The sequence below is a fragment of the Saccoglossus kowalevskii genome, chromosome 7 (genome assembly GCF_978046115.1).
Source record: "Saccoglossus kowalevskii chromosome 7, keSacKowa6.1, whole genome shotgun sequence".
NCBI lineage: Eukaryota > Metazoa > Hemichordata > Enteropneusta > Harrimaniidae > Saccoglossus > Saccoglossus kowalevskii.
In genome coordinates this window covers 1,034,643-1,057,503 of record NC_140647.1, presented here as the reverse complement: position 1 = coordinate 1,057,503, position 22,861 = coordinate 1,034,643, and the positions used below count along the sequence as shown (strand labels likewise).

The 22,861-nt window shown below is 36.3% G+C and overlaps 1 protein-coding gene across 1 annotated transcript in view; it reads right to left on the bottom strand.

Annotated features, from left to right (window-relative positions):
- LOC100373147 (polypeptide N-acetylgalactosaminyltransferase 13-like) overlaps positions 1 to 22,861 on the bottom strand; it is a 109,190-nt gene that overhangs the window by 6,652 nt on the left and 79,677 nt on the right. The window contains exons 7-10 of the mRNA XM_085500962.1: positions 10,874 to 10,991; positions 9,534 to 9,714; positions 7,743 to 7,882; positions 6,923 to 7,021 (exon numbers count right to left, since the gene is read on the bottom strand). Coding sequence (XP_085357088.1) covers positions 6,923 to 7,021; positions 7,743 to 7,882; positions 9,534 to 9,714; positions 10,874 to 10,991 — 538 coding nt within the window. The remainder of the gene's footprint in view (positions 1 to 6,922; positions 7,022 to 7,742; positions 7,883 to 9,533; positions 9,715 to 10,873; positions 10,992 to 22,861) is intronic.

The following is a 22,861-nucleotide window of genomic DNA, read 5'->3' as shown; positions in this document are numbered from 1 at the left end:
TAATAATTTTATTTGTAATTAAAAAAAATTACATAATTTCTATTAGCTACAGATTATGATCAAAATGTTTGCAAAATTGAGAAAGAAGTTGACTATGGTGATCAAAAGTAAAAAAAGATTAAAATGGTAACTAAGAAAGATAACATTCTTTTGATAGTGGTATAACAATTCTAATTCCAGTTCATTTAGTTGACTGAGTTGATTCAAAATGAATTGCAAGAATGCTCCATCTAAAAAACAACTACTTCTGCAATGAATAATCATTACATTCATCGGTTATTCCATCATAGTTTACATAATCCTAATGCAAAACATTAGTTTGATTGAAAACATGGTACTATTGTGTCACATTTCCTCTACAACATGTGCATGCACTTTAAATAATACATAAATATTGGCATTTGCTCTCACAGAAGGCAATTACTGTTTAATATATAAGCCAATAAAACAAACCATTTGAACTCACACATGCTGATAAATGAAGGGTGCTCTCAAGTAGAAACTAGCGTACTGTTTATAGCATATGATACAATACTCAAGAAAGCAAAACAAACCATAGTTGAACTCTGGTGACCTTGCCTTTTGTTATATAATATTATTCCCTTTAATATCATATTTTGTTTCAATATGAATATGCATTGTCAGAATTAGGATTGAAACAACAGTTGGAAAGCAGTCTACCGAATGTCCTTGATTGATGTAAATATCTTACAAAAACATTGGTGCCTAATTTGTTTAATTATTTTAAGAGACATATTTTTCAGCTTTATTCAAAGTAATTCAAATATTTTAGTATAAAAACAAATGCCTCATCTCAGAAAAAAAGTGCTGCATTTAGACATGAATAGATTCATAAAACATGCAAGATAACGCAAAATCTTAGCTGGCATTTTTCCAAGTATTTTGTACAGGTGTGTCAAAAATTAATGATTCACTGAGACAAATATGAACTGCCTTATTATATTTCACTGTGTGTACTGTATTATCTGAAAATTAAAAAAAAGCCCTCTATTAATCAACTCAAATAGTTAGTTGGTGTCCTGTGAAGTCTGTACTGTTGCCTCCTGAGAATCTACATCTTCAAACACTTTGTTTATTTGCAATCTTTGTTTTTAAAGTGCGTTTTTAAGTTAGTATTTTAAAAGCTTTATCATTCTGTACTAATAGCTAAAAACAAATTCCTGTGAATTTTTATTTTTATTTGTCGAATGAACTGTTTGTCAAATACAGAATACATATTTTTGAGTACAGTGTGTACAATTTTCTTTTCAAAATGTAGATGCAACATTTTGCTTTTTATGTATTGTTTTTGTTTCTAATGGATTCAGATCATGATCAAAAGTTTGGAATCCAATTCATAGGAATGCTTATATTGATTTTCTGACATCTTGTTTTCTGTAAAGATTTTATTGGTAGGTTTGCAAATGTGTATCAGACTGTGCAACAACTCTCTCCATGAGTTGTTTTTGAAACCCAGTCTAGTATTCCCATGGGATTGGGGAGATACATTACCAACCATATTTGATAAATGATTTGCTTCATTGAACACATACAACAATGCATAATCCCACTGAGATCAGTGACCTTTGAATGTGTATCACCAGTGATTAGTTAAAGGGGAACTAAATAGAGCCTATTTTGGTGTTTGTATTTATCAAGTTATGTATATTGATTATAAATTTGAAAAAAATAATAAAAAAAAATGATTATCTTCAGAGTTATGATGATTTAAATATGAGAAACCATAAACCTGCGAAGGACTTCCGTTTGCGCCATCTTGCCATAAAAAACGCCCTCATGAGGTATAAACAGGTAAGGTAACAAAGCATGATGACGAAATAGTATCTGATTAAATATAAGCAACTTAGGGAGCCATAGCTGGCTGGACTGGTGAATTGACTTCTAGTCTAGGTTGTTTCGACTTTTACGTTAATGTTATTTACAAGCATATCAACATACAAACATTATGGATGTCTCGATTGATCGAGACAGGCATTTTGTTTTGTTTTTTGTCTAAACTGTCTAATAAATGCTGTTTCCAGTACTGCACTGTGCGGCGTGCAAATTATTCAAAGTATGGATGCTGGAGTATGCAATCGTGAGTTCGTAGGGTGGTGGTGGAAACATTTTCGTCCATGTATTCACGGGGCTGCACTGGCAAATCATGGGACAAGTGTCACAGGAACACCAAGCAGATTGTTCACAGACTTCCGTGTAATTTGAAATAAAACTTTCATCCGAACAAGGGGCATCGTCGACGATATACTTTCATCACTCACACTGGACTGATCTGAATCGTCACAGTATACCGTACTTCCCTGATCATAAGCCTGAAGGCATGAACACGTAAAGGAAAAGTAAGGGATGAGCTTGTACTCGAGGACCAACTCAGAAAAAGCCGGGCTCGGGAAAATAATACTTATTTTTAAAAAAAAATGCATCATTGATTTGAACGACACTTACAATGAAGAAACAAACATGTTAATAAAAAACACACACATTTTATTACAATACGATTTACATACCGTCTGAATTTACGGTGAAATAATGGGTTGGGTCTGTGAGGAAACAGTGGACGAAGGCATTTATCATTATTTTCGTTTTGGTATGTTTTCGATCGTATGCAAACTCTCGACGCAAAACAATTTTCCACCATGAGGTTTTTCAGCACGATTTGACCTGGAACAACTTCCTTTGACATAACAGGTCATGTCTTTCATTAATCAATCAAAATGATGTGTCGTAATGATGAAATTTTCCGATTATTGACGATGATTTTTTAGCACAATGCGGAAGTGAATTACCGCAATGTTAAAATGCGATCTGTAGCACTGATTGCAACGAAAAAAACGATGATTTTTTTCCCTAAAAACTGGCGATTCGCAATTTCCGAAATATAAACGATGGTTATTAGTAACCGTGGGTAAACTGAGTGTGGAGGAAGAATTTAAACACCTTTCTCGGTCGCCAACATGTCTCATCGTTCAAACCCTAAATCTAAATTTATTGAATGGAAACCGTTTTAACGAACTGCACAAGTTCTCTGGTGATGAATTGAAATGTTTTGAACCAGCCACGGAGGATGAAATAATTAAAATTATAAAAAAATCGTCGTCGGCTTCGTGCGATTTGGACTGTTTACCCACTAATATATTAAAAGATGAAAAGATCCTTTCTATCCTGCTTTCACCTATAACAGATATCATAAATGAATCACTTCGCACTGGAAGTGTTCCTGAGAAAATGAAATGTGCGCTGATTAAACCTCTGCTCAAGAAAGCATCGTTGGATTCAAACATGCTGAAAAATTATCGACCGATTTCTAATTTGTCTTTTATATCTAAAGTCCTTGAACGTGTCGTTGCATCCAGAGTGAAACAACATTTAGAGAATTATTCGTTGTATGAAGAGTTTCAATCAGCGTATCGGACCGCACATAGCACTGAAACGGCTCTTTTGCGGGTCGCTAACGATGTACTATGCAGTATTGATAATTCTAAGAATTCAGTTGCTCTCGTACTTTTGGATCTTTCAGCCGCTTTTGATACTGTGAATCACAGGATTCTCATCGATAGGTTGAGATCAAATTTTGGTTTAAATGGTCTCATCATCAAATGGTTTGAGTCGTATTTGAGTAACCGCATTCAAAAAGTGAAAATTGGAAATGTATTTTCTGATATGACGTCTATATTAGTAACCGGTGTTCCACAGGGCTCCGTCTTAGGGCCATTATTGTTCTCAATGTACATGCGTCCATTGGGCGAGTTATTGCGACGTCACGGCGTAAAATATCATTTTTACGCCGATGACACACAGATTTATTTATCGGTTTCTGAAGATGATCAAATTCGCGCCCGGGTGATACTTCAGACATGTATTCAAGATGTTAGCGATTGGATGTCTTGTAATTTCCTACTTTTGAATGTGTCGAAAACTGAATTTGTGTGCATGTCGTCTCGGAGATTCTCACAAGATTCGTGTCCTTTGTCTAGTATCGCAATTGGTGAAGAATTGGTTAGTGCTTCGTCAAGTGCTAGAAACTTAGGTGTCTTGTTTGATTCGCAGCTATCAATGGAAACACACATTTCTACTATTTGTAGATCTGGATATTCCCATCTAAGAAATATTAATCGTATTCGTAAATCATTATCCCAATCTGATACTGAAAAGTTGGTACATGCTTTCATATCTTCTCGCTTAGACAGCTGTAATTCATTATTGTCTGGTCTCCCTGTAACTAAGATAAAACCTCTTATTCGTGTACAAAATGCAGCAGCCCGCCTTGTCACTCGTGCTCGAAAATATGACCACATTACAGACATTTTTATTAAACTTCATTGGTTACCAGTTGTACAAAGAATCAATTTCAAATTACTTTTACTAGTGTATAAATCTTTGTATGGTTTTGCCCCAAATTATCTATGTGAATTAATCGAATTTTATGTACCGAGTCGTAGTTTAAGATCTGAATCGAAGTTTCTTATTAAAACTCGTCAGATGTGTAGTAAAAAGTCCAAGGTGTTATACAAAGACCGTGCTTTTGAAAATTTAGGTCCTAAACTTTTTAATGAATTACCTCTGTCTGTTCGTTCTAGTCCTTCAGTAGACATTTTTAAATCCAGACTGAAAACGCACTTATTTAAATGTGCTTTTAATATTTGAATGATTGTTTATTGTATCAGCGCCTTTGATCTTCATATGTTGGAATTGTTGCGCTTAATTAAATAGTGTTATTATTATTATTATTAAAATAACAATTATTAACAACGACAACGTCGGACAGCAATTTTTCATTTAATATACCTTTCCTTTCTATCTTTGATGATACAAGCAAGGTAAACAAAAACATAGACATAGCAGATATTGGATGAATATATTGCATAATTCTTTCCTGCTAGACCATTTTTACTCTAGAGAATTCTATTGCTGCATAGATGCATAAAACACTGATTGGATTTTATTTTTTGATCACTAATGATATGCATATTATATACTCTGTATTAATGTTTAATGTTTCTAATAACACAGAATGTGTAAAAATCAGTTTATCTCACTGATGCACTTCTAAAAATGCACCAAAAAGGTATTTACAATACACTGTTATGATCCAAATCTGGGTATTAAAATGAGAGGTACCAACATGATTGTATAATATTTATATTGTTATAATTATTATTAGACAGAGCAAAGTTTTTTTCTCTATATTGCAGTGTCATAACATTGAATTAGAGTCCTATTAAAAGTCCTATAAAAACAACTGGGATAGAACCATAATTTGTTCAGAAATATACTCAAACATGGATATCATAATATTTGTATTAAATATTTGTAATATTTATATTGTTTGATTCCACACAACTACAAGCTAAAATTGTTGATGGAATTTAGATGTAATTTTTCATTCTAAGTACCAGTATAAGGTTTTTACACACCATACCAATACCAATATTGAGACATTCATGTAACGAATCGTTTTTTTTTTCATCACGTTGTTGTACAAGTTTTGAATATTAAATTGAATGACAGAATGAAATTTGCAATTCAGGATTGCATTTAGTTATGTAGGAGTCTGTGTTTCATTTCCGGGAGTCATTATAAAATCAAATTAAATCAAATACTCTGCTATTTTCTGCACTAATACACTCATGGGATCAGATTAGAACACAAAACCGATGAGATTGTGCTTGACAAAATGGAAAAGTTAAACACTTACAGGATTACAAGAGTTTTTGCAATATACACAACCACATGCAGGGTTTAAAATGTATACTGCTAACATTTGAGTTGAATTCACCAATAGGTTATTTACTGCTGTATTCTTAGCAGCCTGCCTTGGATAAATTTATATTTATTTTGTATAAATCTGATTGTGACAAGCAAATGAGGATTTATTGTCAGTACAAAACAAATGTTTTTCTTCATCACTGGGGATAAACTAAATAAATGAGAAGCGCACTCGTACCATAAAGGCATTGGCAGTCGCATTCCTACCCAACAAAATCATTCTCTTGTGGCAATAACGATTCCACTTTTAAGTCTGTCTTCTCTCTATTACATAAAACAATATAATAACAATTGCCTCCATCAAACATTGGGACTCCTTTCTTTCATCTGAATCTACCAAATCATAGGATTTTTTTCCTTATTATTATTATTATTAATTCAAACAGATATAATGTGGTCAGAGGTCGTCACCATGGTTATGAATGACTATACGGCTATATAAACTCTAATAAATAAATAAAAAAGGAAATAAATAATTTATTATCACGCTATGACTGCAATGCAATCCAAAGTGACTGATTGTATTAATTTACAGTTAACACATTAAACAGTTTATTTCCCTTTCAGTTATAAAAGAATGGTCAAAATAAAATTATAGGAGAATATGAGGCTAATTAGGAATATTCCACTAAATATATGGGGAGAAAGAGGCGAGGGGTCAGTTTTAAGAGGGGTTGCAAAAAAAATGCAACAACAGTCTTGGCTATAAGGGATAATTAATCTAAGACTACAAAAATAGCTGGTCATTGTATGAAACCTTTAATGCACTACTTTAGAAATGCAGGTACAAATGTAGAAACTATTCATTCAGACTGAGAAAAACGTATTTTAATTTCTTTCTGTTTTAAGCTGTTTTTGACAATCTATTTTAAGCACCATGAAACCATTTATTTTCACTGACATTTAATTTCACTATTTTGATGGTTTGAGTAATTTCACAGCAAGTTCAGTTGCAGAAATTGGCAGGAAAACCATTGTTATTGTACAAGTTCACATAAAAGTTATCGAATTTCACTCATCAACAACAATGGTACTATTAAAGATCATCAAATAATTAAAGCATTCACAGTAGTATATAGTTTCTGAACACTATAATATTAAATTAATCATGTAAGTGTACAAGTCTGTCATACATTACCTGATTGCCACCCTGACCATGACAGGCATATATTCCAACTTTATTGTTTTCTTTTCTTCCCATGTTATCCAGACATTGCTTCGTTTCCATATTGCGGATCTGTAATAAATCCAACAATTGTTAAAACATAGTGAAAGTTTTGAAGACTGTACAGATTAGAAAGTTGAAATTCAACCCAACTGCAAACCAATTTATTTAAGGTGATAGTAAATTTAGAAAACTGCAGATATTGTCACAAAATGAAGAAATCTAGAAGACAACAATCCACAAACCAAACAAATATATGACGATGAATAACATCTTTAAAGCAGAAGTAAAAAATATCAAGCTTTGACCCAAAACTGCAAAAATTGTAATATATAGTCATGAACAGACAAATGTGAATTATATCCAGGACACACAAAATATTGGTTCAGGAGCAATGTGAATAGCAGCTTTCGTGAAAGGTTGGCTGGTTGAATGACCAAATGGAATAGGTAACAAAAAAGGCTCTGAACTGACGTCACAACTCAAAATAGAAAATTGATGTTTCATTATAAATCAAATCACAAAAAACAATATGTACCAGAAATTCATTATGTATGATACTACATTGTGTATAGTTCAGTTGAAATCTACCCTTGAATTTCAAAGAAAATCTGTGTATACTTCCACACCCAACAGCTTGCATTAGACAGCTTTCTAAGCTTAAATTTTATTTAAATTTAATAAGTTTGCAAAGAAATTATCTCTTCACATTATATGTTCATGTACATGGATACATTCAATGGAAATTTATCTCCTCCCACAATGCATTGCTCCTATGCTTGACTACACTTACCTCACCAATCATATTATAGTCCATCATAAACTGAGACTCTGGATAGATGTTTTCTAAATACCATTTGAAACTCTTACACTGCAACTTATCCCTTAGTTGCTTACGATTTGTTACATCACCATATTCTGACTTTTTGGAACCTAGAACAAGAGGACAAAACTGATTATACAAGAAATAACATAATTGCAGTTATGTTTAAAATGAAGTTGCATATTATATAATACTGTGATAAAATCAAGAATATTGATGTGACTAGTGTCCGTAAAAATATCCACAGGCAGTAAATTCCACAATGCAATGTTCATTTCCAGTCAAATCTTTTAATGGTCTCATAATAAATAATGCACTATATATACAATGGATTATTCTATCCAGGAATTTTGGTTGACATGTAATTTATTTACGCTCACTTGTACTGTAATCCCTGTGAAAGTCACTGTGACTCCGTCTGAAGGACCCCATTGAAAGTCACTGCGATTCCGTCTGAAGGATCCCATTGAAAGTCACTGTGACTCTGTCTTGAGGATCCCATTGAAAGTCACTGTGACTCCGTCTGGAGGATCCCATTGAAAGTCACTGTGACTCAGTCTGGAGGATCCCATTGAAAGTCACTGTGACTCCGTCTTGAGGACCCCATTGAAAGTCACTGTGACTCCGTCTTGAGGATCCCATTGAAATTCACTGCGACTCCGACTTGAGGATCCCATTGAAAGTCACTGTGACTCCATCTGGAGGATCCCATTGAAAGTCACTGTGACTCCGTCTTGAGAATCCCTGTGAAAGTCACTGTGACTCCGTCTTGAGAATCCCTGTGAAAGTCACTGCGACTCCGTCTGGAGGATCCCATTGAAAGTCACTGTGACTCCGTCTGGAGGATACCATTGAAAGTAACTGTGACTCCGTCTGAAGAATCCCATTGAAAGTCACTGTGACTTCGTCTTGAGGATCCCATTGAAAGTCACTGCGACTCCGTCTGGAGGATCCCATTGAAAGTCACTGCGACTCCGACTTGAGGATTCCCTGTGAAAGTCACTGTGACTCTGTCTTGTGGATTTGATTGAAAGTCACTGCGACTCCGTCTTGAGGATCCTATTGAAAGTCACTGTGACTCAGTCTTGAGAATCCCTGTGAAAGTCACTGTGCTATGTCTTGAGGATCCCACTGAAAGTCACGGTGACCCCGACTGGAGGATTCATTTGAAAGTCACTGTGACTCCGTCTTGGGAATTCCTGTGAAAGTCACTGTGACTTAGTCTTGAGGATACCATTGAAAGTCACTGTGATTCCGTCTGGAGGATCCCATTGAAAGTCACTGTGACCCTATCTGGAGTATCCATTTGAAAGTCACTGTGACTCCGTCTGAAAGATCCCATTGAAAGTCACTGTGACTCCGACTGGAGGATCCCATTGAAAGTCACTGTGACCCCGCCTTGAGGATTCCATTGAAAGCCACTGCGACTCCTTCATTTTGGTTTTATAATAGATTGTTCAAATTTGTTATGGTGTTCCATTGCACATAAATTCACTTCTGCCCTGAATTACAATTTTAGAATAAGGGTAATTCTGTTTGAATTGAATCTGAATCTCAAACATTTCCTGCAATTTGCATATTTTTATGCAATTAAATATTTCAGGTAATAATACCAAGATCTCAGAGATGATACATGATCTCAGTGTGCAACTTTATGACTGATTGTTTGTACATGATCAATGTTGGATTTACAATTTAGGTTATATTAAAGTATTCCAATCATTTTGTTTGTTTGTGAAATAAAATGGCTGCCACACTTACCTGGGGATATCTTATAAAAGAATGTTTTATAATCATCCATCCATACTTCAGCTAAGCGTCGATTATTTTTGTTGATAATTGCACCCGTCCCACCAGGGAAGCTGTATGGCGTAGTCTTACGGAAAACATGGCCCACATGCGAACATGTCACGATCTCAAGCGTACCACCGCACATCCAAATCTGATAGAGGAAATCAATATTTCAATGGCATTGCATTTTTAATGTCCACTGGGAGACCATGGTTCATGAGTATTCATTTTAACTTGGGTAAACAGAAATCAACTACATGTATGCATCCTTTTATTGCAATCACATTCAAGCGTGTATATTTCATCTGTCATTGTTTATTATGGCAAGGAATAAAAGAAGACAATTTCTTCCAGTTATGCTCTACAATATTAATAACTTCTAGACAATTCAAACAGGAATGTTGTAATAATAATACACTTTGACCTCAGTAATATCATATATATTAAGTGGCTTTCCAGTGGGCCAACGATTCAATGTCAGATTGATTAAATGAAAATCTGATCAAAAAGAAAAATTCATCTTGCAAAGCTACATGTACCGGTATATGGTAAACTGAATTAAGGAAATCTGATTTTAAGAAAATAAATTAAATTTGCATGCTGTATCTATAAATTGCATCGTACAGTTATCTAACAGTAAAGTTGTTCAAAGTTTCTTCAAATGTCAAATGATCACATATCAGACATTCAATACATCAAGTGAAACACTTTGCTGAAGTAACCATGGGGGGAATTCAGTGAATTTTGTGCGTGTGATGTGTCGTTAGAGAAAGACAGCTAAACTCATGAGAAACAAATTGAGGACGGAAATATATAGTAACAGTATTGGAGTCAGTATTTTTCTGTTTAATATTTTAGTCTGTATTACCATTTGTTTCTAAATACTAACTGTATTTTTTCTATCAGTAGAGAATTCACTTACACACATGACAGAGGTGTGTCAATGGTCAAAATAAGTCTTGTTTTAATAATAAATTTGTGGTTTATTTGTACATCTATAGAGACATGCTTCTAATATAGGAAATTATGGTATATGTGCAAGGGCTTAAATTTTTAATACATACATTTGTACATGTAGATATAATCAACATTTAAAGCAATGAAACTAACGTAATCAACACAAAATGACAATCACTGAAAGACTGTGTGTCACTCTGGATTAGAAAAGATGCTTGAATGAATATATGGCAGTGACAACATCAATGCCATAGAGATGCCAACAGCACAGCAGCTTTCATTCACAAATGATGCCCCTTGCATACAAATTAGACAAACCATATTCACCGTAGAACCGCCAACAAAAGACTTACCCTGAATGACATCTCTAGATTTTCACCTCCCCAGATGTCCATACCTGCGTCATAGGTACCAATCTCTTCAAAGTAATCTTTATGAATTGCAAAAAGACCTCCCGCCATTGTGGGTGTGCTGTAGAAATTTATTGAAAATATCTATTAGATTGCTTTGGTATTGTAAGATGTCTCTAAATTGGACAGTGCAATTAAACCTCTCAGTCTAGGAAGATAAAATGCCTTATCTACTAGACTAGTATGGCTTGTTCAGGCTAAAACAAACAAAAAAACAAGCCATGCATGGCACAGTCCCCGTTAGTTATCAAATTTAAGATATATAGTTTTGTTTATAGTAATATAGCTGGAATATAACCATGTCAGAAATATGATTTTTTAACATTAAAATGATTGACATTTGTATCTGATCGTCAAACAAGTACTTGTCCATATTGAGAGATATTGCTCTGGAACAGCATTCAAAATCAACCATTTTGAATACATGTATATATATAACATGATTTATAACGAATATATAAAATTTGAACATAATCAGTCAAAGCATTTAAGAGACATGGCTCTAGAAGCCCAATCATTAAAACAAAATGGCCGCCAGTCAGCCATTTTGAATCCAATCTGATAAATACAATGATGTGCATCAGGAACCAGTAATGTCTAATGTATGTACCAAGTTTGACTGAAATCCATCCATAAATGCCAGAAATGCTTGATATTTGATGATTTTTTTAGCACAAAAATGACCACCATTCGGCCATTTTGAATATGATCGTCGAACCAATATATCTGTTTATCTATGACATGATGTATAATGAATATTTAAAATTTGAACATAATCAGTCAAAACAAGTCAGAGATATGGCACGAGAAACACATTCATTAAAACAAAATGGCCTCCAGCCGGCCATTTTGAATCTTATCTGAAAAACAAAATTATTTGCATGTCTAATGTATATACAAAGTTTGAACAAAATCCATCTGTAAACAGCCGAGAAATGCTGGATTTTTAGGATTTTTCAGCACAAAAATGGACGCCATTCGGCCATCTTAAATCAGATCGTAAAACAACATGTTGTGCATCAAGGTCCTATAATGTCCAACGTATATACAAGGTTTGAACAAAATCCATCTATAAACAGCTGGGAAATGCTTGATTTTGATGATTTTTAGCACAAAAATGGCCGCCATTCGGCCATCTTAAATCAGATCGTGAAACAAATTGACGTGCATATGTATAATATCATGTGTCATGTATGTGTGAAGTTTGATTGTGATTGGTCCAGGCATTTCTAAGATACAGGTTCGGACACACGCACAGACACACGCACGGAGGTCAAAACATAAGTCCCCGTTTTCGGACTGCGTCCGAACGGGGACTAAAATGCCATGCATGGCACAGTCACCATTAGTTATAAAATTTTAGATATATAGTTTTTGTTTATAGTTGGAACATAAACATGTCAGAGATATGGATCCAGAAGCCGATGCTTGATTATGATGATTTATTATTAACATTAAAATGGTTGACATTTAGTCATCTTGTAGCTGATCATCAAATGAGAGGGTTGGCAAGGGATATTTTCGTAAGCTGTAATCAATTGTTTTTATTTTTGTAATGATGTAATTTAAATAAATAAACAAGCAGCCTGTCGACTGAGATAGCTCCGCTGTTAGCAATGCTCATTGCAATTAAAGAACAGAAGATATTATTAGAAAATGAACAATATGTATAGTATCAAAGCAATCAGACTTGCTGTTTTCAACAAGAAGTCAAAAATATCACGTTTCAATAAAAATGACAAAAATATTCAGCAAAATTATATAATTTAAGATATCACCACGAAACGAACAAATCTGAGAGAAGTCCACATGTACCGGTAGCACCTATAAATATAATATCAAAGCAATTGGACTTGCGGTTTTTAATAAGAAATCAAAAATATCACTTTTTACCAAAAATTACAAAAATATTCACCAAAATTGGGGAATTGAAGATATCATCATGATATGAACAAATCTAAGAGAGGTCTACCCAAGGTACATATACACCAAGTATCAAAGCATTCAGGCTTGTAGTTTTCAAGAAGAAGTTGAAAGAGTAAAACATTGACAAGGACGACGACGTAAAAACGTAAATTCGTAGACATGGGCAAGATGTAAAACGTAATCAGCTATTTTATTCGTCCATAATTTGTACAACGATATTAATTTTTGCAAGCGTACAAACCATTTTCCAAATTAAATTCGTAAATTTTGATTCTTAAACTCAAATTATCAAAAATATTATAAAAACATAAAATGTAATTGATATTTGCTTTATCTGTAAAGTGTAAAAACCAATTTTTTACTGTAAATGGAACTTTCATTTTATTTCTTATAAAAACGAAAATGCTGTTTATTTCCTGCACCGGCTAATCAATTCTGTAACTGTACCAGCTATCCCCCCTTGCACCCCCCCTCAAATGAGTCCTTGTCCATATTAAGAGATATTTTCTCTAGAACAGCAATATTTAAAACACAATGGCCACCAGTCAGCCATTTTGAATACATCAGTATATCTATGACATGATGTATAATGAATAAATACAAGCAGCCTCTCGGCTGAGATAGCTCCGCTGTTAGCAATGCACATTTCGATTAAAGAACAAAAGATATCATTAGAAAATGAACAATATGCATAGTATCAATGCAATGGGACTTGCTGTTTTCAACAAGAATTCAAAAATATCATTTTTGACCATAAATGATTGTGGTTTTTAACAAGAAGAATGATATCACTTTTTACCAAAAATGACAAAAATATTCACCAAAATTAGAAAATTAAAGATATCATTATGAAATGAACAAATTCGAAAGTGGTCCACATGTAGTACCTATATATGTAATATCAAAGCAATTGGACTTGCGGTTTCTAACAAGAAGTTGAAAATATCACTTTTTACCGAAAATGACAAAAATATTCACCAAAATTAGAAAATTAAAGATATCATTATGAAATGAACAAATTTGAGAGTGGTCCACATGTAGTACCTATATATGTAATATCAAAGCAATTGGACTTGTGGTTTTTAACAAGAAGTCGAAAGTATCAGTTTTTACCAAAAATGACAAAAATATTCACCAAATTTAGAGAATTGAAGATATCATCACAAAATGAACAAATCTGAGAGAGGTCCACATGTAGTACCTATATATGTAATATCAAAGCAATTGGACTTGCGATTTCTAACAAGAAGTTGAAAAAATCACTTTTTACCAAAAATGACAAAAATATTCACCAAAATTAGAAAATTAAAGATATCATTATGAAATGAACAAATTTGAGAGTGGTCCACATGTAGTACCTATATATGTAATATCAAAGCAATTGGACTTGTAGTTTTTAACAAGAAGTTGAAAATATCACTTTTTACCAAAAATGACAAAAATATTCACCAAAATTAGAAAATTAAAGATATCATTATGAAATGAACAAATTTGAGAGTGGTCCACATGTAGTACCTATATATGTAATATCAAAGCAATTGGACTTGTGGTTTTTAACAAGAAGTCGAAAGTATCACTTTTTACCAAAAATGACAAAAATATTCACCAAAATTAGAGAATTAATTTAAAAGATATCATTACAAAATGAACAAATCTGAGAGAGGTCTACCCAAGGTACATATACACCAAGTATCAAAGCATTCAGACTTGTAGTTTTCAAGAAGAAGTTGAAAATGTAAAACATTGACACGGACGACGACGGACAATCACTCATATGATAAGCTCCGCTCGACAAAGTCGACAGCGGAGCTAAAAATTTGAACACAATCAGTCAAAGCATGTCAGAGATATGGTCTAAGAACAGCATTCATTAAAACAAAATGGCCACCAATCAGCTATTATGAATCTGATCTGAAAAATAAAATAACGTGTATCAAGAATCTAATGTATGTACCAAGTTTGAACGAAATCCATCCATAGCAGAAAAATGGCCTCCATTCAGCCATTTTGAATTGTATGGTCAAACCAATTAATCTGTATATCTATTACATGATGTATAATAAATTTATAAAATTTGAACATAATCAGTCAAAGCAGATATGGCACTAGAACTGCTTTGATTAAAACCAAATGGCCACCAGTCGGCCATTTTAAATATGATCTGAATAACAAAATGATGTGCATCAAGGTCCCATAATGTCCAATGTATGTACCAAGTTTGAACAAAATCCCTCCATAAATGCTTAATTTTGATAATTTTTTTTAGCACAAAAATGGCCACCATTCGGCCATCTTAAATTAGATTGTGAAACAAATTGATGTGCATATGTACAATATTATGTATGTGTGAATTTTGAATGTAATTGGTCCAGGCATGTCTAATACAAGGACACACAGAAGCACGCACGCACACACGCACACACACGTCAATCTACAAGTCCCCGTTTCCGAACTGTCCCCGTGTCCGAATAGAGACTTAAAATCTCTATCAATGACATAGTCCCTGTTGGTATTATAGACATGAGATATCACTTGACCACCAAAGAGATATCTATAACATTGGCTGAGATATGGTGTTGTGAAAATGCAATTAAGCTACTTTAGATTTGATGCTGACAAAAATGCATTTGCCTGGCATGTTGTCTGATGCACTGTAAATGCATTAACTATTTGCTGGTTTTTGTTATTTTTGCTGATAACTGAAATTTGCTAAATTTAAATCCACATGAAAATGTAGAATAACAAATTAATTGCTCAAAACATGTGAAAATAAATGGTTTTACATTATGTGTGTATTTGATTAGACCAGGCAGGTAGCAGACGTAGAGACAGAACTGCATTTCTTAAAACAAAATGGCCCAATTTGTAATAAATGAATTACATCAAGGTCCCATAACCATTACGTTCAATATATGAACTAAGTTTGAACAAAATTTGTCATGCATAACTAAAATCCTATTCTAAATTTTGAAAATGAGGAATTTTGATACATTTTAAAAAATTACTGCGATTCTGCCATCTTGGATCGGATCATGATGCATGTACATGTGTCTGATATAATGTCTGATGTATGTATGAAGTTTGAACTTTATCGGTTCAAGCATATGTGAGATACTGCTGGACACAGAGCGACAAACATGCAGATTCATGGACTCACAAAATAAAAGATCTGATTCCTGAATGAAAAAAAATGCTTGCTTTTGATGAATTATTAGTACTATAAGATTAACAGTTATTTGGTCATCTTAAATAGAATCACAAATGAATGTTCCACAACATGTTTGATGTATGTGTGAAGTTTGAATGAAATTGGTCAATACATGTCTGAGATCTGCAAACGAAGGGATGGATGGACAGACACATGCACAGATGTATGGATGCACACAGGTGAAAATTATTATTTGTCAATTGTTATTGCAAAGTTGTTTTTAAATATACAGATGCTGGTTGAGACTTTGATGATTCATATACATCTATTTCACTCTGTGCACGCAGGAGTGAATGTACCAGTATATTTTTATTCCAGGTTATTCAGTTTTGTCCTTTTTATTAGACATTGAACAATTAATCATTTTATTTTTATGGACAACAGGCATATGTGTATGATAAATACATTATACTGCATATGTCAATGGACAAGCAAAGAAGCGATAATTTTTGCCTAAGGCCTAGATTCAATTATGTCTACTGATGTTAACTGAAGGAGCTAATCAGATTCACAGTTTCAGCAAGATGTCCTCAAAGCAAGTTTGTTGTAAAATCGTACAGTGCCGACCCAGTTTTAATGCTAATTATAATATTCATTACATGATTGTGTTACACACATATAGTTGTAAAGCAGATATCATGGCCATCACAACAAGACCCAGATCCCACCTAGAGCATTACTCATAGTGGCCATTACACCAAGATCTAGAACACAGGTACAGTACAGTTCTCGCAGAAGCTTTGGCTTTTGTGGCATCATTGTCGCCTACGCATGGCTTCATTGTCGCCTCAGCATCGCATCATTGTGGCATCAGCTTCGCGTCATTGAAAATTGAAGCTGTGTTTGCCTCGCTATTTTGTGGCATCAGCATCAAAGTATTGTGACATGAGTATGACCTCATTATTTTCACATGGAAAGGCAGTAGAGAAAAACACATGTACAGAAGTTCGATATGTAATTGATTTGAAATTCAAAGCGGTAAGGGGAATAAAATAATATGACCAAAAGTAAAATGACATTTTAAACAGATATCTTATTTAATTAGTTAATGTTGCAAGTATTGGGTACCAAAAACTATGTGAAGTACATTGCAATCTGCAAGGTGACGAGTGTCATATTGACTGCAAGGAAAATCGTGATAAATTTAAATCACATGATGCAATCGTCATTCGGATACAACACAATTTGCTATACGAAATGAAACTGTTCTTGTTTTAAAATTACCTTACTTTCGTTCATTTTATTTGCTGGTAAGAGAACAGATTCAGATTCCTTATTTTGGTGGTATTTTTCTGTGTTTCATTTAGTTTTAGCCGAGTCCGATCCCATGCCCGGACTACTAATACATGCAAAACACGCGTACGCCGCCTGGTGCGTCGGCGTTGTCGCCTGCCATCTTGATACAAAGTTCCAAAACAAGTGCGTACATTTACAACCATGATTGGATGGTTGTGGTGGCGTCGGTCTGGTAAAATTTTACATCCAATTTTCAAAATTAAGTCATGATCAGTGACCAAAGGCCTTGTAAAAAATCGAATAGCACTTGACATGCAGAAATAATTTATTGGGGGCTTCAGAAAAAAAGTGTTCATTTAGTTGTAGCCGTAAATATTTGGTGACCAGTCGATGAACAATTTGAAACTTATTATACACACGGAAGTCCTTCGATACTGAATATCATCGACCCCAATCTGGTTTACCTTATTTCCCAACTTGCAAAACTGGTTTGTATCTCAGCCCAGTTTTTCTTTTTTTGAACTGAGGATAACCCCAGCCGTTTGTCAAAATATACCGATGTTTTTCAGTGAATGATTGTGAAGCCTGTCACAGCACAGTGAATCGACACCGGAGATTGGATGGTACGACGATCCTTAAATTAGCGTCACATATGCTTTGTTACAACATCATTGATTGGCTGAGAGTCACCTGATCGGAGCACGACCTGGGTCACAGGATCATATTTGTCTGTATTATCAACGAGACTTTGCGAGAGATCCACACCCACATTTTCAACCATTTTTAGTGCGGAAGTTGCCAACAAATGTCGAAAAACTTGTGAATTTTATGGATTTGAATAAAATAAAGCTAGCGATTGGTAAGACTGGTTAATAATATATCCTCCGATGCTTTTCGATTTTTTTAATTTTATTTCAAGGCGAGAAATGGATAATTGAAGTTCCATCGATTTCAAGGCGACTGTTTCACCGCGACAACTCTACGCTGTGTTGTAGTTTCGCGAGGTAAAAAAAATATATAATAAATAGTACTTGTTTAATTATTTGGTTTTAAAGCCCGCAAATTACGGGACATGAACCCCATGAATTACGATAAATAAATGCTGATTGTGTTGAATGATTGACATCGGGACAGTTTGGAGAAACCAGCGGGGATTGATATTACAAACAAATTATTGGGACACGGTCGGTAGACATTTCAAACAAATGAAATTATTAACGAAAGACGAGATATTTCCAGATATTTACGAACGAACTGTTATACCAAATATAAATTGACAAATACACAAAGAGATATTAGGTTTAATTTTAGCTTTAGAAATATTTTCTCTCACTCAGTCCATGCGTGAGACTTCTATTTAGCTTCATGGTCCTTCGGCTTGTGTTCTTCTTGGGGGAAATAACAATAATTAAACAAATCGTAAACTCAACACAGTCAGGAAAAGAAACCCGGACAACCATGTCGTACTTCTATTAAAATAGGTTGTTCAACATCTATGCACGGTTACTAAACTAGTAACCGTGATCTATGAAAACCAGAAAATTGTTAGTAGTCCGAATTTTTGCACAGTCGAAAATAAAGCGGAAATTCAACAAGCGGTCGCAAAAGCGAGCGATTGAAAAGCGGAAGCGGGCGAGAGGTTGGGCAAAATGAGTTCTGTACTTCTTTGTTTGATGAAGCGATGCTGATGCCACATTGTCGCCATAATGAGGCCACAATGAAGCGAAGCGATAACCGCCTAACTTTTTAATGTCGCGACATTCATGCGATGCCGAAGCCATAACAATGCCATAATGATGCAATGCTGAAGCGAAGGTGAAGCTGAAGTGAAGCCAAAGCTTCCGCGAGAACTGTACCACATACATGTACACCTAGTATATCACTCCATAACCACTCCATAACCATGTGCCAAACACACCTAGTGCAGTACACATCATGCCATCACATCAAGATCCAGATCACATGTGGCACACACAACTAGTGGCACACACAACTAGTGCATTACACATCATGCCATCACACCAAGATCCACATCACATGTGGCACACACACCTAGTGCAATACACATCATGGCCATCACACCAAGATCCAGATCACATGTGGCACACACAACTAGTGCATTACACATGCCATCACACCAAGATCCAGATCACACGTGGCACACACACCTAGTGCAATACACATCATGACCATCACACAAAGATCCAGATCACATGTGGCACACACCTAGTGCAGTACACATCATGGCCATCACACCAAGATCCAGATCACATGTGGCACACACAACTAGTGGCACACACAAGTAGTGCATTACACATCATGCCATCACACCAAGATCCACATCACGTGTGGCGCACACACACCTAGTGCAATACACATCATGGCCATCACATCAAGATCCAGATCACATGTGGCACACACAACTAGTGGCACACACAACTAGTGCATTACACATCATGCCATTACACCAAGATCCACATCACATGTGGCACACACACCTTGTGCAATACACATCATGGCCATCACACCAAGATCCAGATCATATGTGGCACACACAACTAGTGCATTACACATCATGCCATCACACCAAGATCCAGATCACATGTGGCACACACACCTCGTGCTTTACACATCGTGGCCATCACATCAAGATCCAGTTCACAGGTGGTACACACACCTAGTGCATTACACATCATGGCCATCACCCCCAAGATCCAGATCACATGTGGCACACACAACTAGTGCGTTACACATCATGGAGATCACACTAAGATCCATATCACATGTGTCAAACACACCTAGTGCAGATCACATGTGTCAAACACACCTAGTGCAATACACATCATGGCCATCACACCAAGATCCAGATCACATGTGGCAGACACACCTAGGGCAATACACATCATAGCCATCACACCAAAATCCAGATCACATGTGGCACACACACCTAGTGCATTACTCGATGGCAATCAAACCTAGATCCAGATCACATGTGGCACACACACCTAGTGCATTACTCCATGGCAATCAAACCTAGATCCAGATCACATGTGGCACACACACCTAGTGCATTACTCCATGGCAATCAAACCTAGATCCAGATCACATGTGGCACATACACCTAGTGCAATACACATCATGGCCATTACACCAAGATCCAGATCACATGTGGCACACACACCTAGTGCAATACACATCATGGCCATCACACCAAGATCCAAATCACATGTGGCAGACACACCGAGTGCATTACTCCATGGCAATCAAACTTAGATCCAGATCACATGTGGCACACACACCTTGTGCAATACACATCATGGCCATCACACCAAGATCCAGATCACATGTGGCAGACACACCGAGTGCATTACTCCATGGCAATCAAACTTAGATCCAGATCACATGTGGCACACACACACCTAGTGCATTACTCCATGGCAATCAAACCTAGATCCAGACCACATGTGGCACACACACCTAGTACATTACACATCATGGCCATCACACCAAGATCCAGATCACATGTGGCACACACCTAGTGCAGTACACATCATGGCCATCACACCAAGATGCAGATCACATGTGGCACACACACCTAGTGCAATACACATCATGGCCATCACACCAAGATGCAGATCACATGTGGCACACATACTTAGTGCAATACACATCATGGCCATCACACCAAGATCCAGATCACATGTGGCACACACACCTAGTGCAATACACATCATGGCCATCACACCAAGATCCAGATCACATGTGGCACACACACCTAGTGCAATACACATCATGGCCATCACACCAAGATCCAGATCACATGTGGCAGACACACTTAGTGCAATATACATCATGGTCATCACACCAAGATCCAGATCACATGTGGCACACACACACACACACACACACCTAGTGCAATACACATCATGGCCATCATACCGAGATCCAGATCACATGTGGCACACACACCTAGTGCAGTACACATCATGGAGATCACACTAAGATCCAGATCACATGTGGCATACACACCTAGTGCAATACACATCATGGCCATCACATCAAGATCCAGATCACATGTGGCACACACACCTAGTACATTACACATCATGGCCATCACATCAAGATCCAGATCACATGTGGCACACACACCTAGTGCAATACACATCATGGCCATCACACCAAGATCCAGATCACATGTGGCACACACCTAGTGCAGTACACATCATGGCCATCACATCAAGATCCAGATCACATGTGGCAGACACACTTAGTGCAATATACATCATGGTCATCACACCAGGATCCAGATCACATGTGGCACACACACACACACCTAGTGCAATACACATCATGGCCATCATACCGAGATCCAGATCACATGTGGCACACACACCTAGTGCAGTACACATCATAGAGATCACACTAAGATCCAGATCACATGTGGCACACACACCTAGTGCAATACACATCATGGCCATCATACCGAGATCCAGATCACATGTGGCACACACACCTAGTGCAGTACACATCATGGAGATCACACTAAGATCCAGATCACATGTGGCACACACACCTAGTGCAATACACATCATGGCCATCACATCAAGATCCAGATCACATGTGGCACACACACCTAGTACATTACACATCATGGCCATCACATCAAGATCCAGATCACATGTGGCACACACACCTAGTGCAATACACATCATGGCCATCACACCAAGATCCAGATCACATGTGGCACACACCTAGTGCAGTACACATCATGGCCATCACATCAAGATCCAGATCACATGTGGCAGACACACTTAGTGCAATATACATCATGGTCATCACACCAGGATCCAGATCACGTGTGGCACACACACACACACCTAGTGCAATACACATCATGGCCATCATACCGAGATCCAGATCACATGTGGCACACACACCTAGTGCAGTACACATCATGGAGATCACACTAAGATCCAGATCACATGTGGCACACACACCTAGTGCAATACACATCATGGCCATCATACCGAGATCCAGATCACATGTGGCACTCACACCTAGTACATTACACATCATGGCCATCACATCAAGATCCAGATCACATGTGGCACACACACCTAGTACATTACACATCATGGCCATCACATCAAGATCCAGATCACATGTGGCACACACACCTAGTGCAATACACATCATGGCCATCACACCAAGATCCAGATCACATGTGGCACACACCTAGAGCAGTACACATCATGGCCATCACACCAAGATCCAGATCACATGTGGCACACACCTAGTGTATTACACATCATGGCCATCACACAAATATCCAGATCATATGTGGCACACACAACTAGTGCAATGCACATCATGGTCATCACACCAAGGTCCGGATCACATGTGGCAGACACACCTAGTGCCAGACACATCATGGCCATCACATTAAGATCCAGATCACATGTGGCACACACACACCTAGTGCAATACACATCATGGTCATCACACCAAGATCCAGATCACATGTGGCACACACACCTAGTGCATTACGCATCATGGCCATC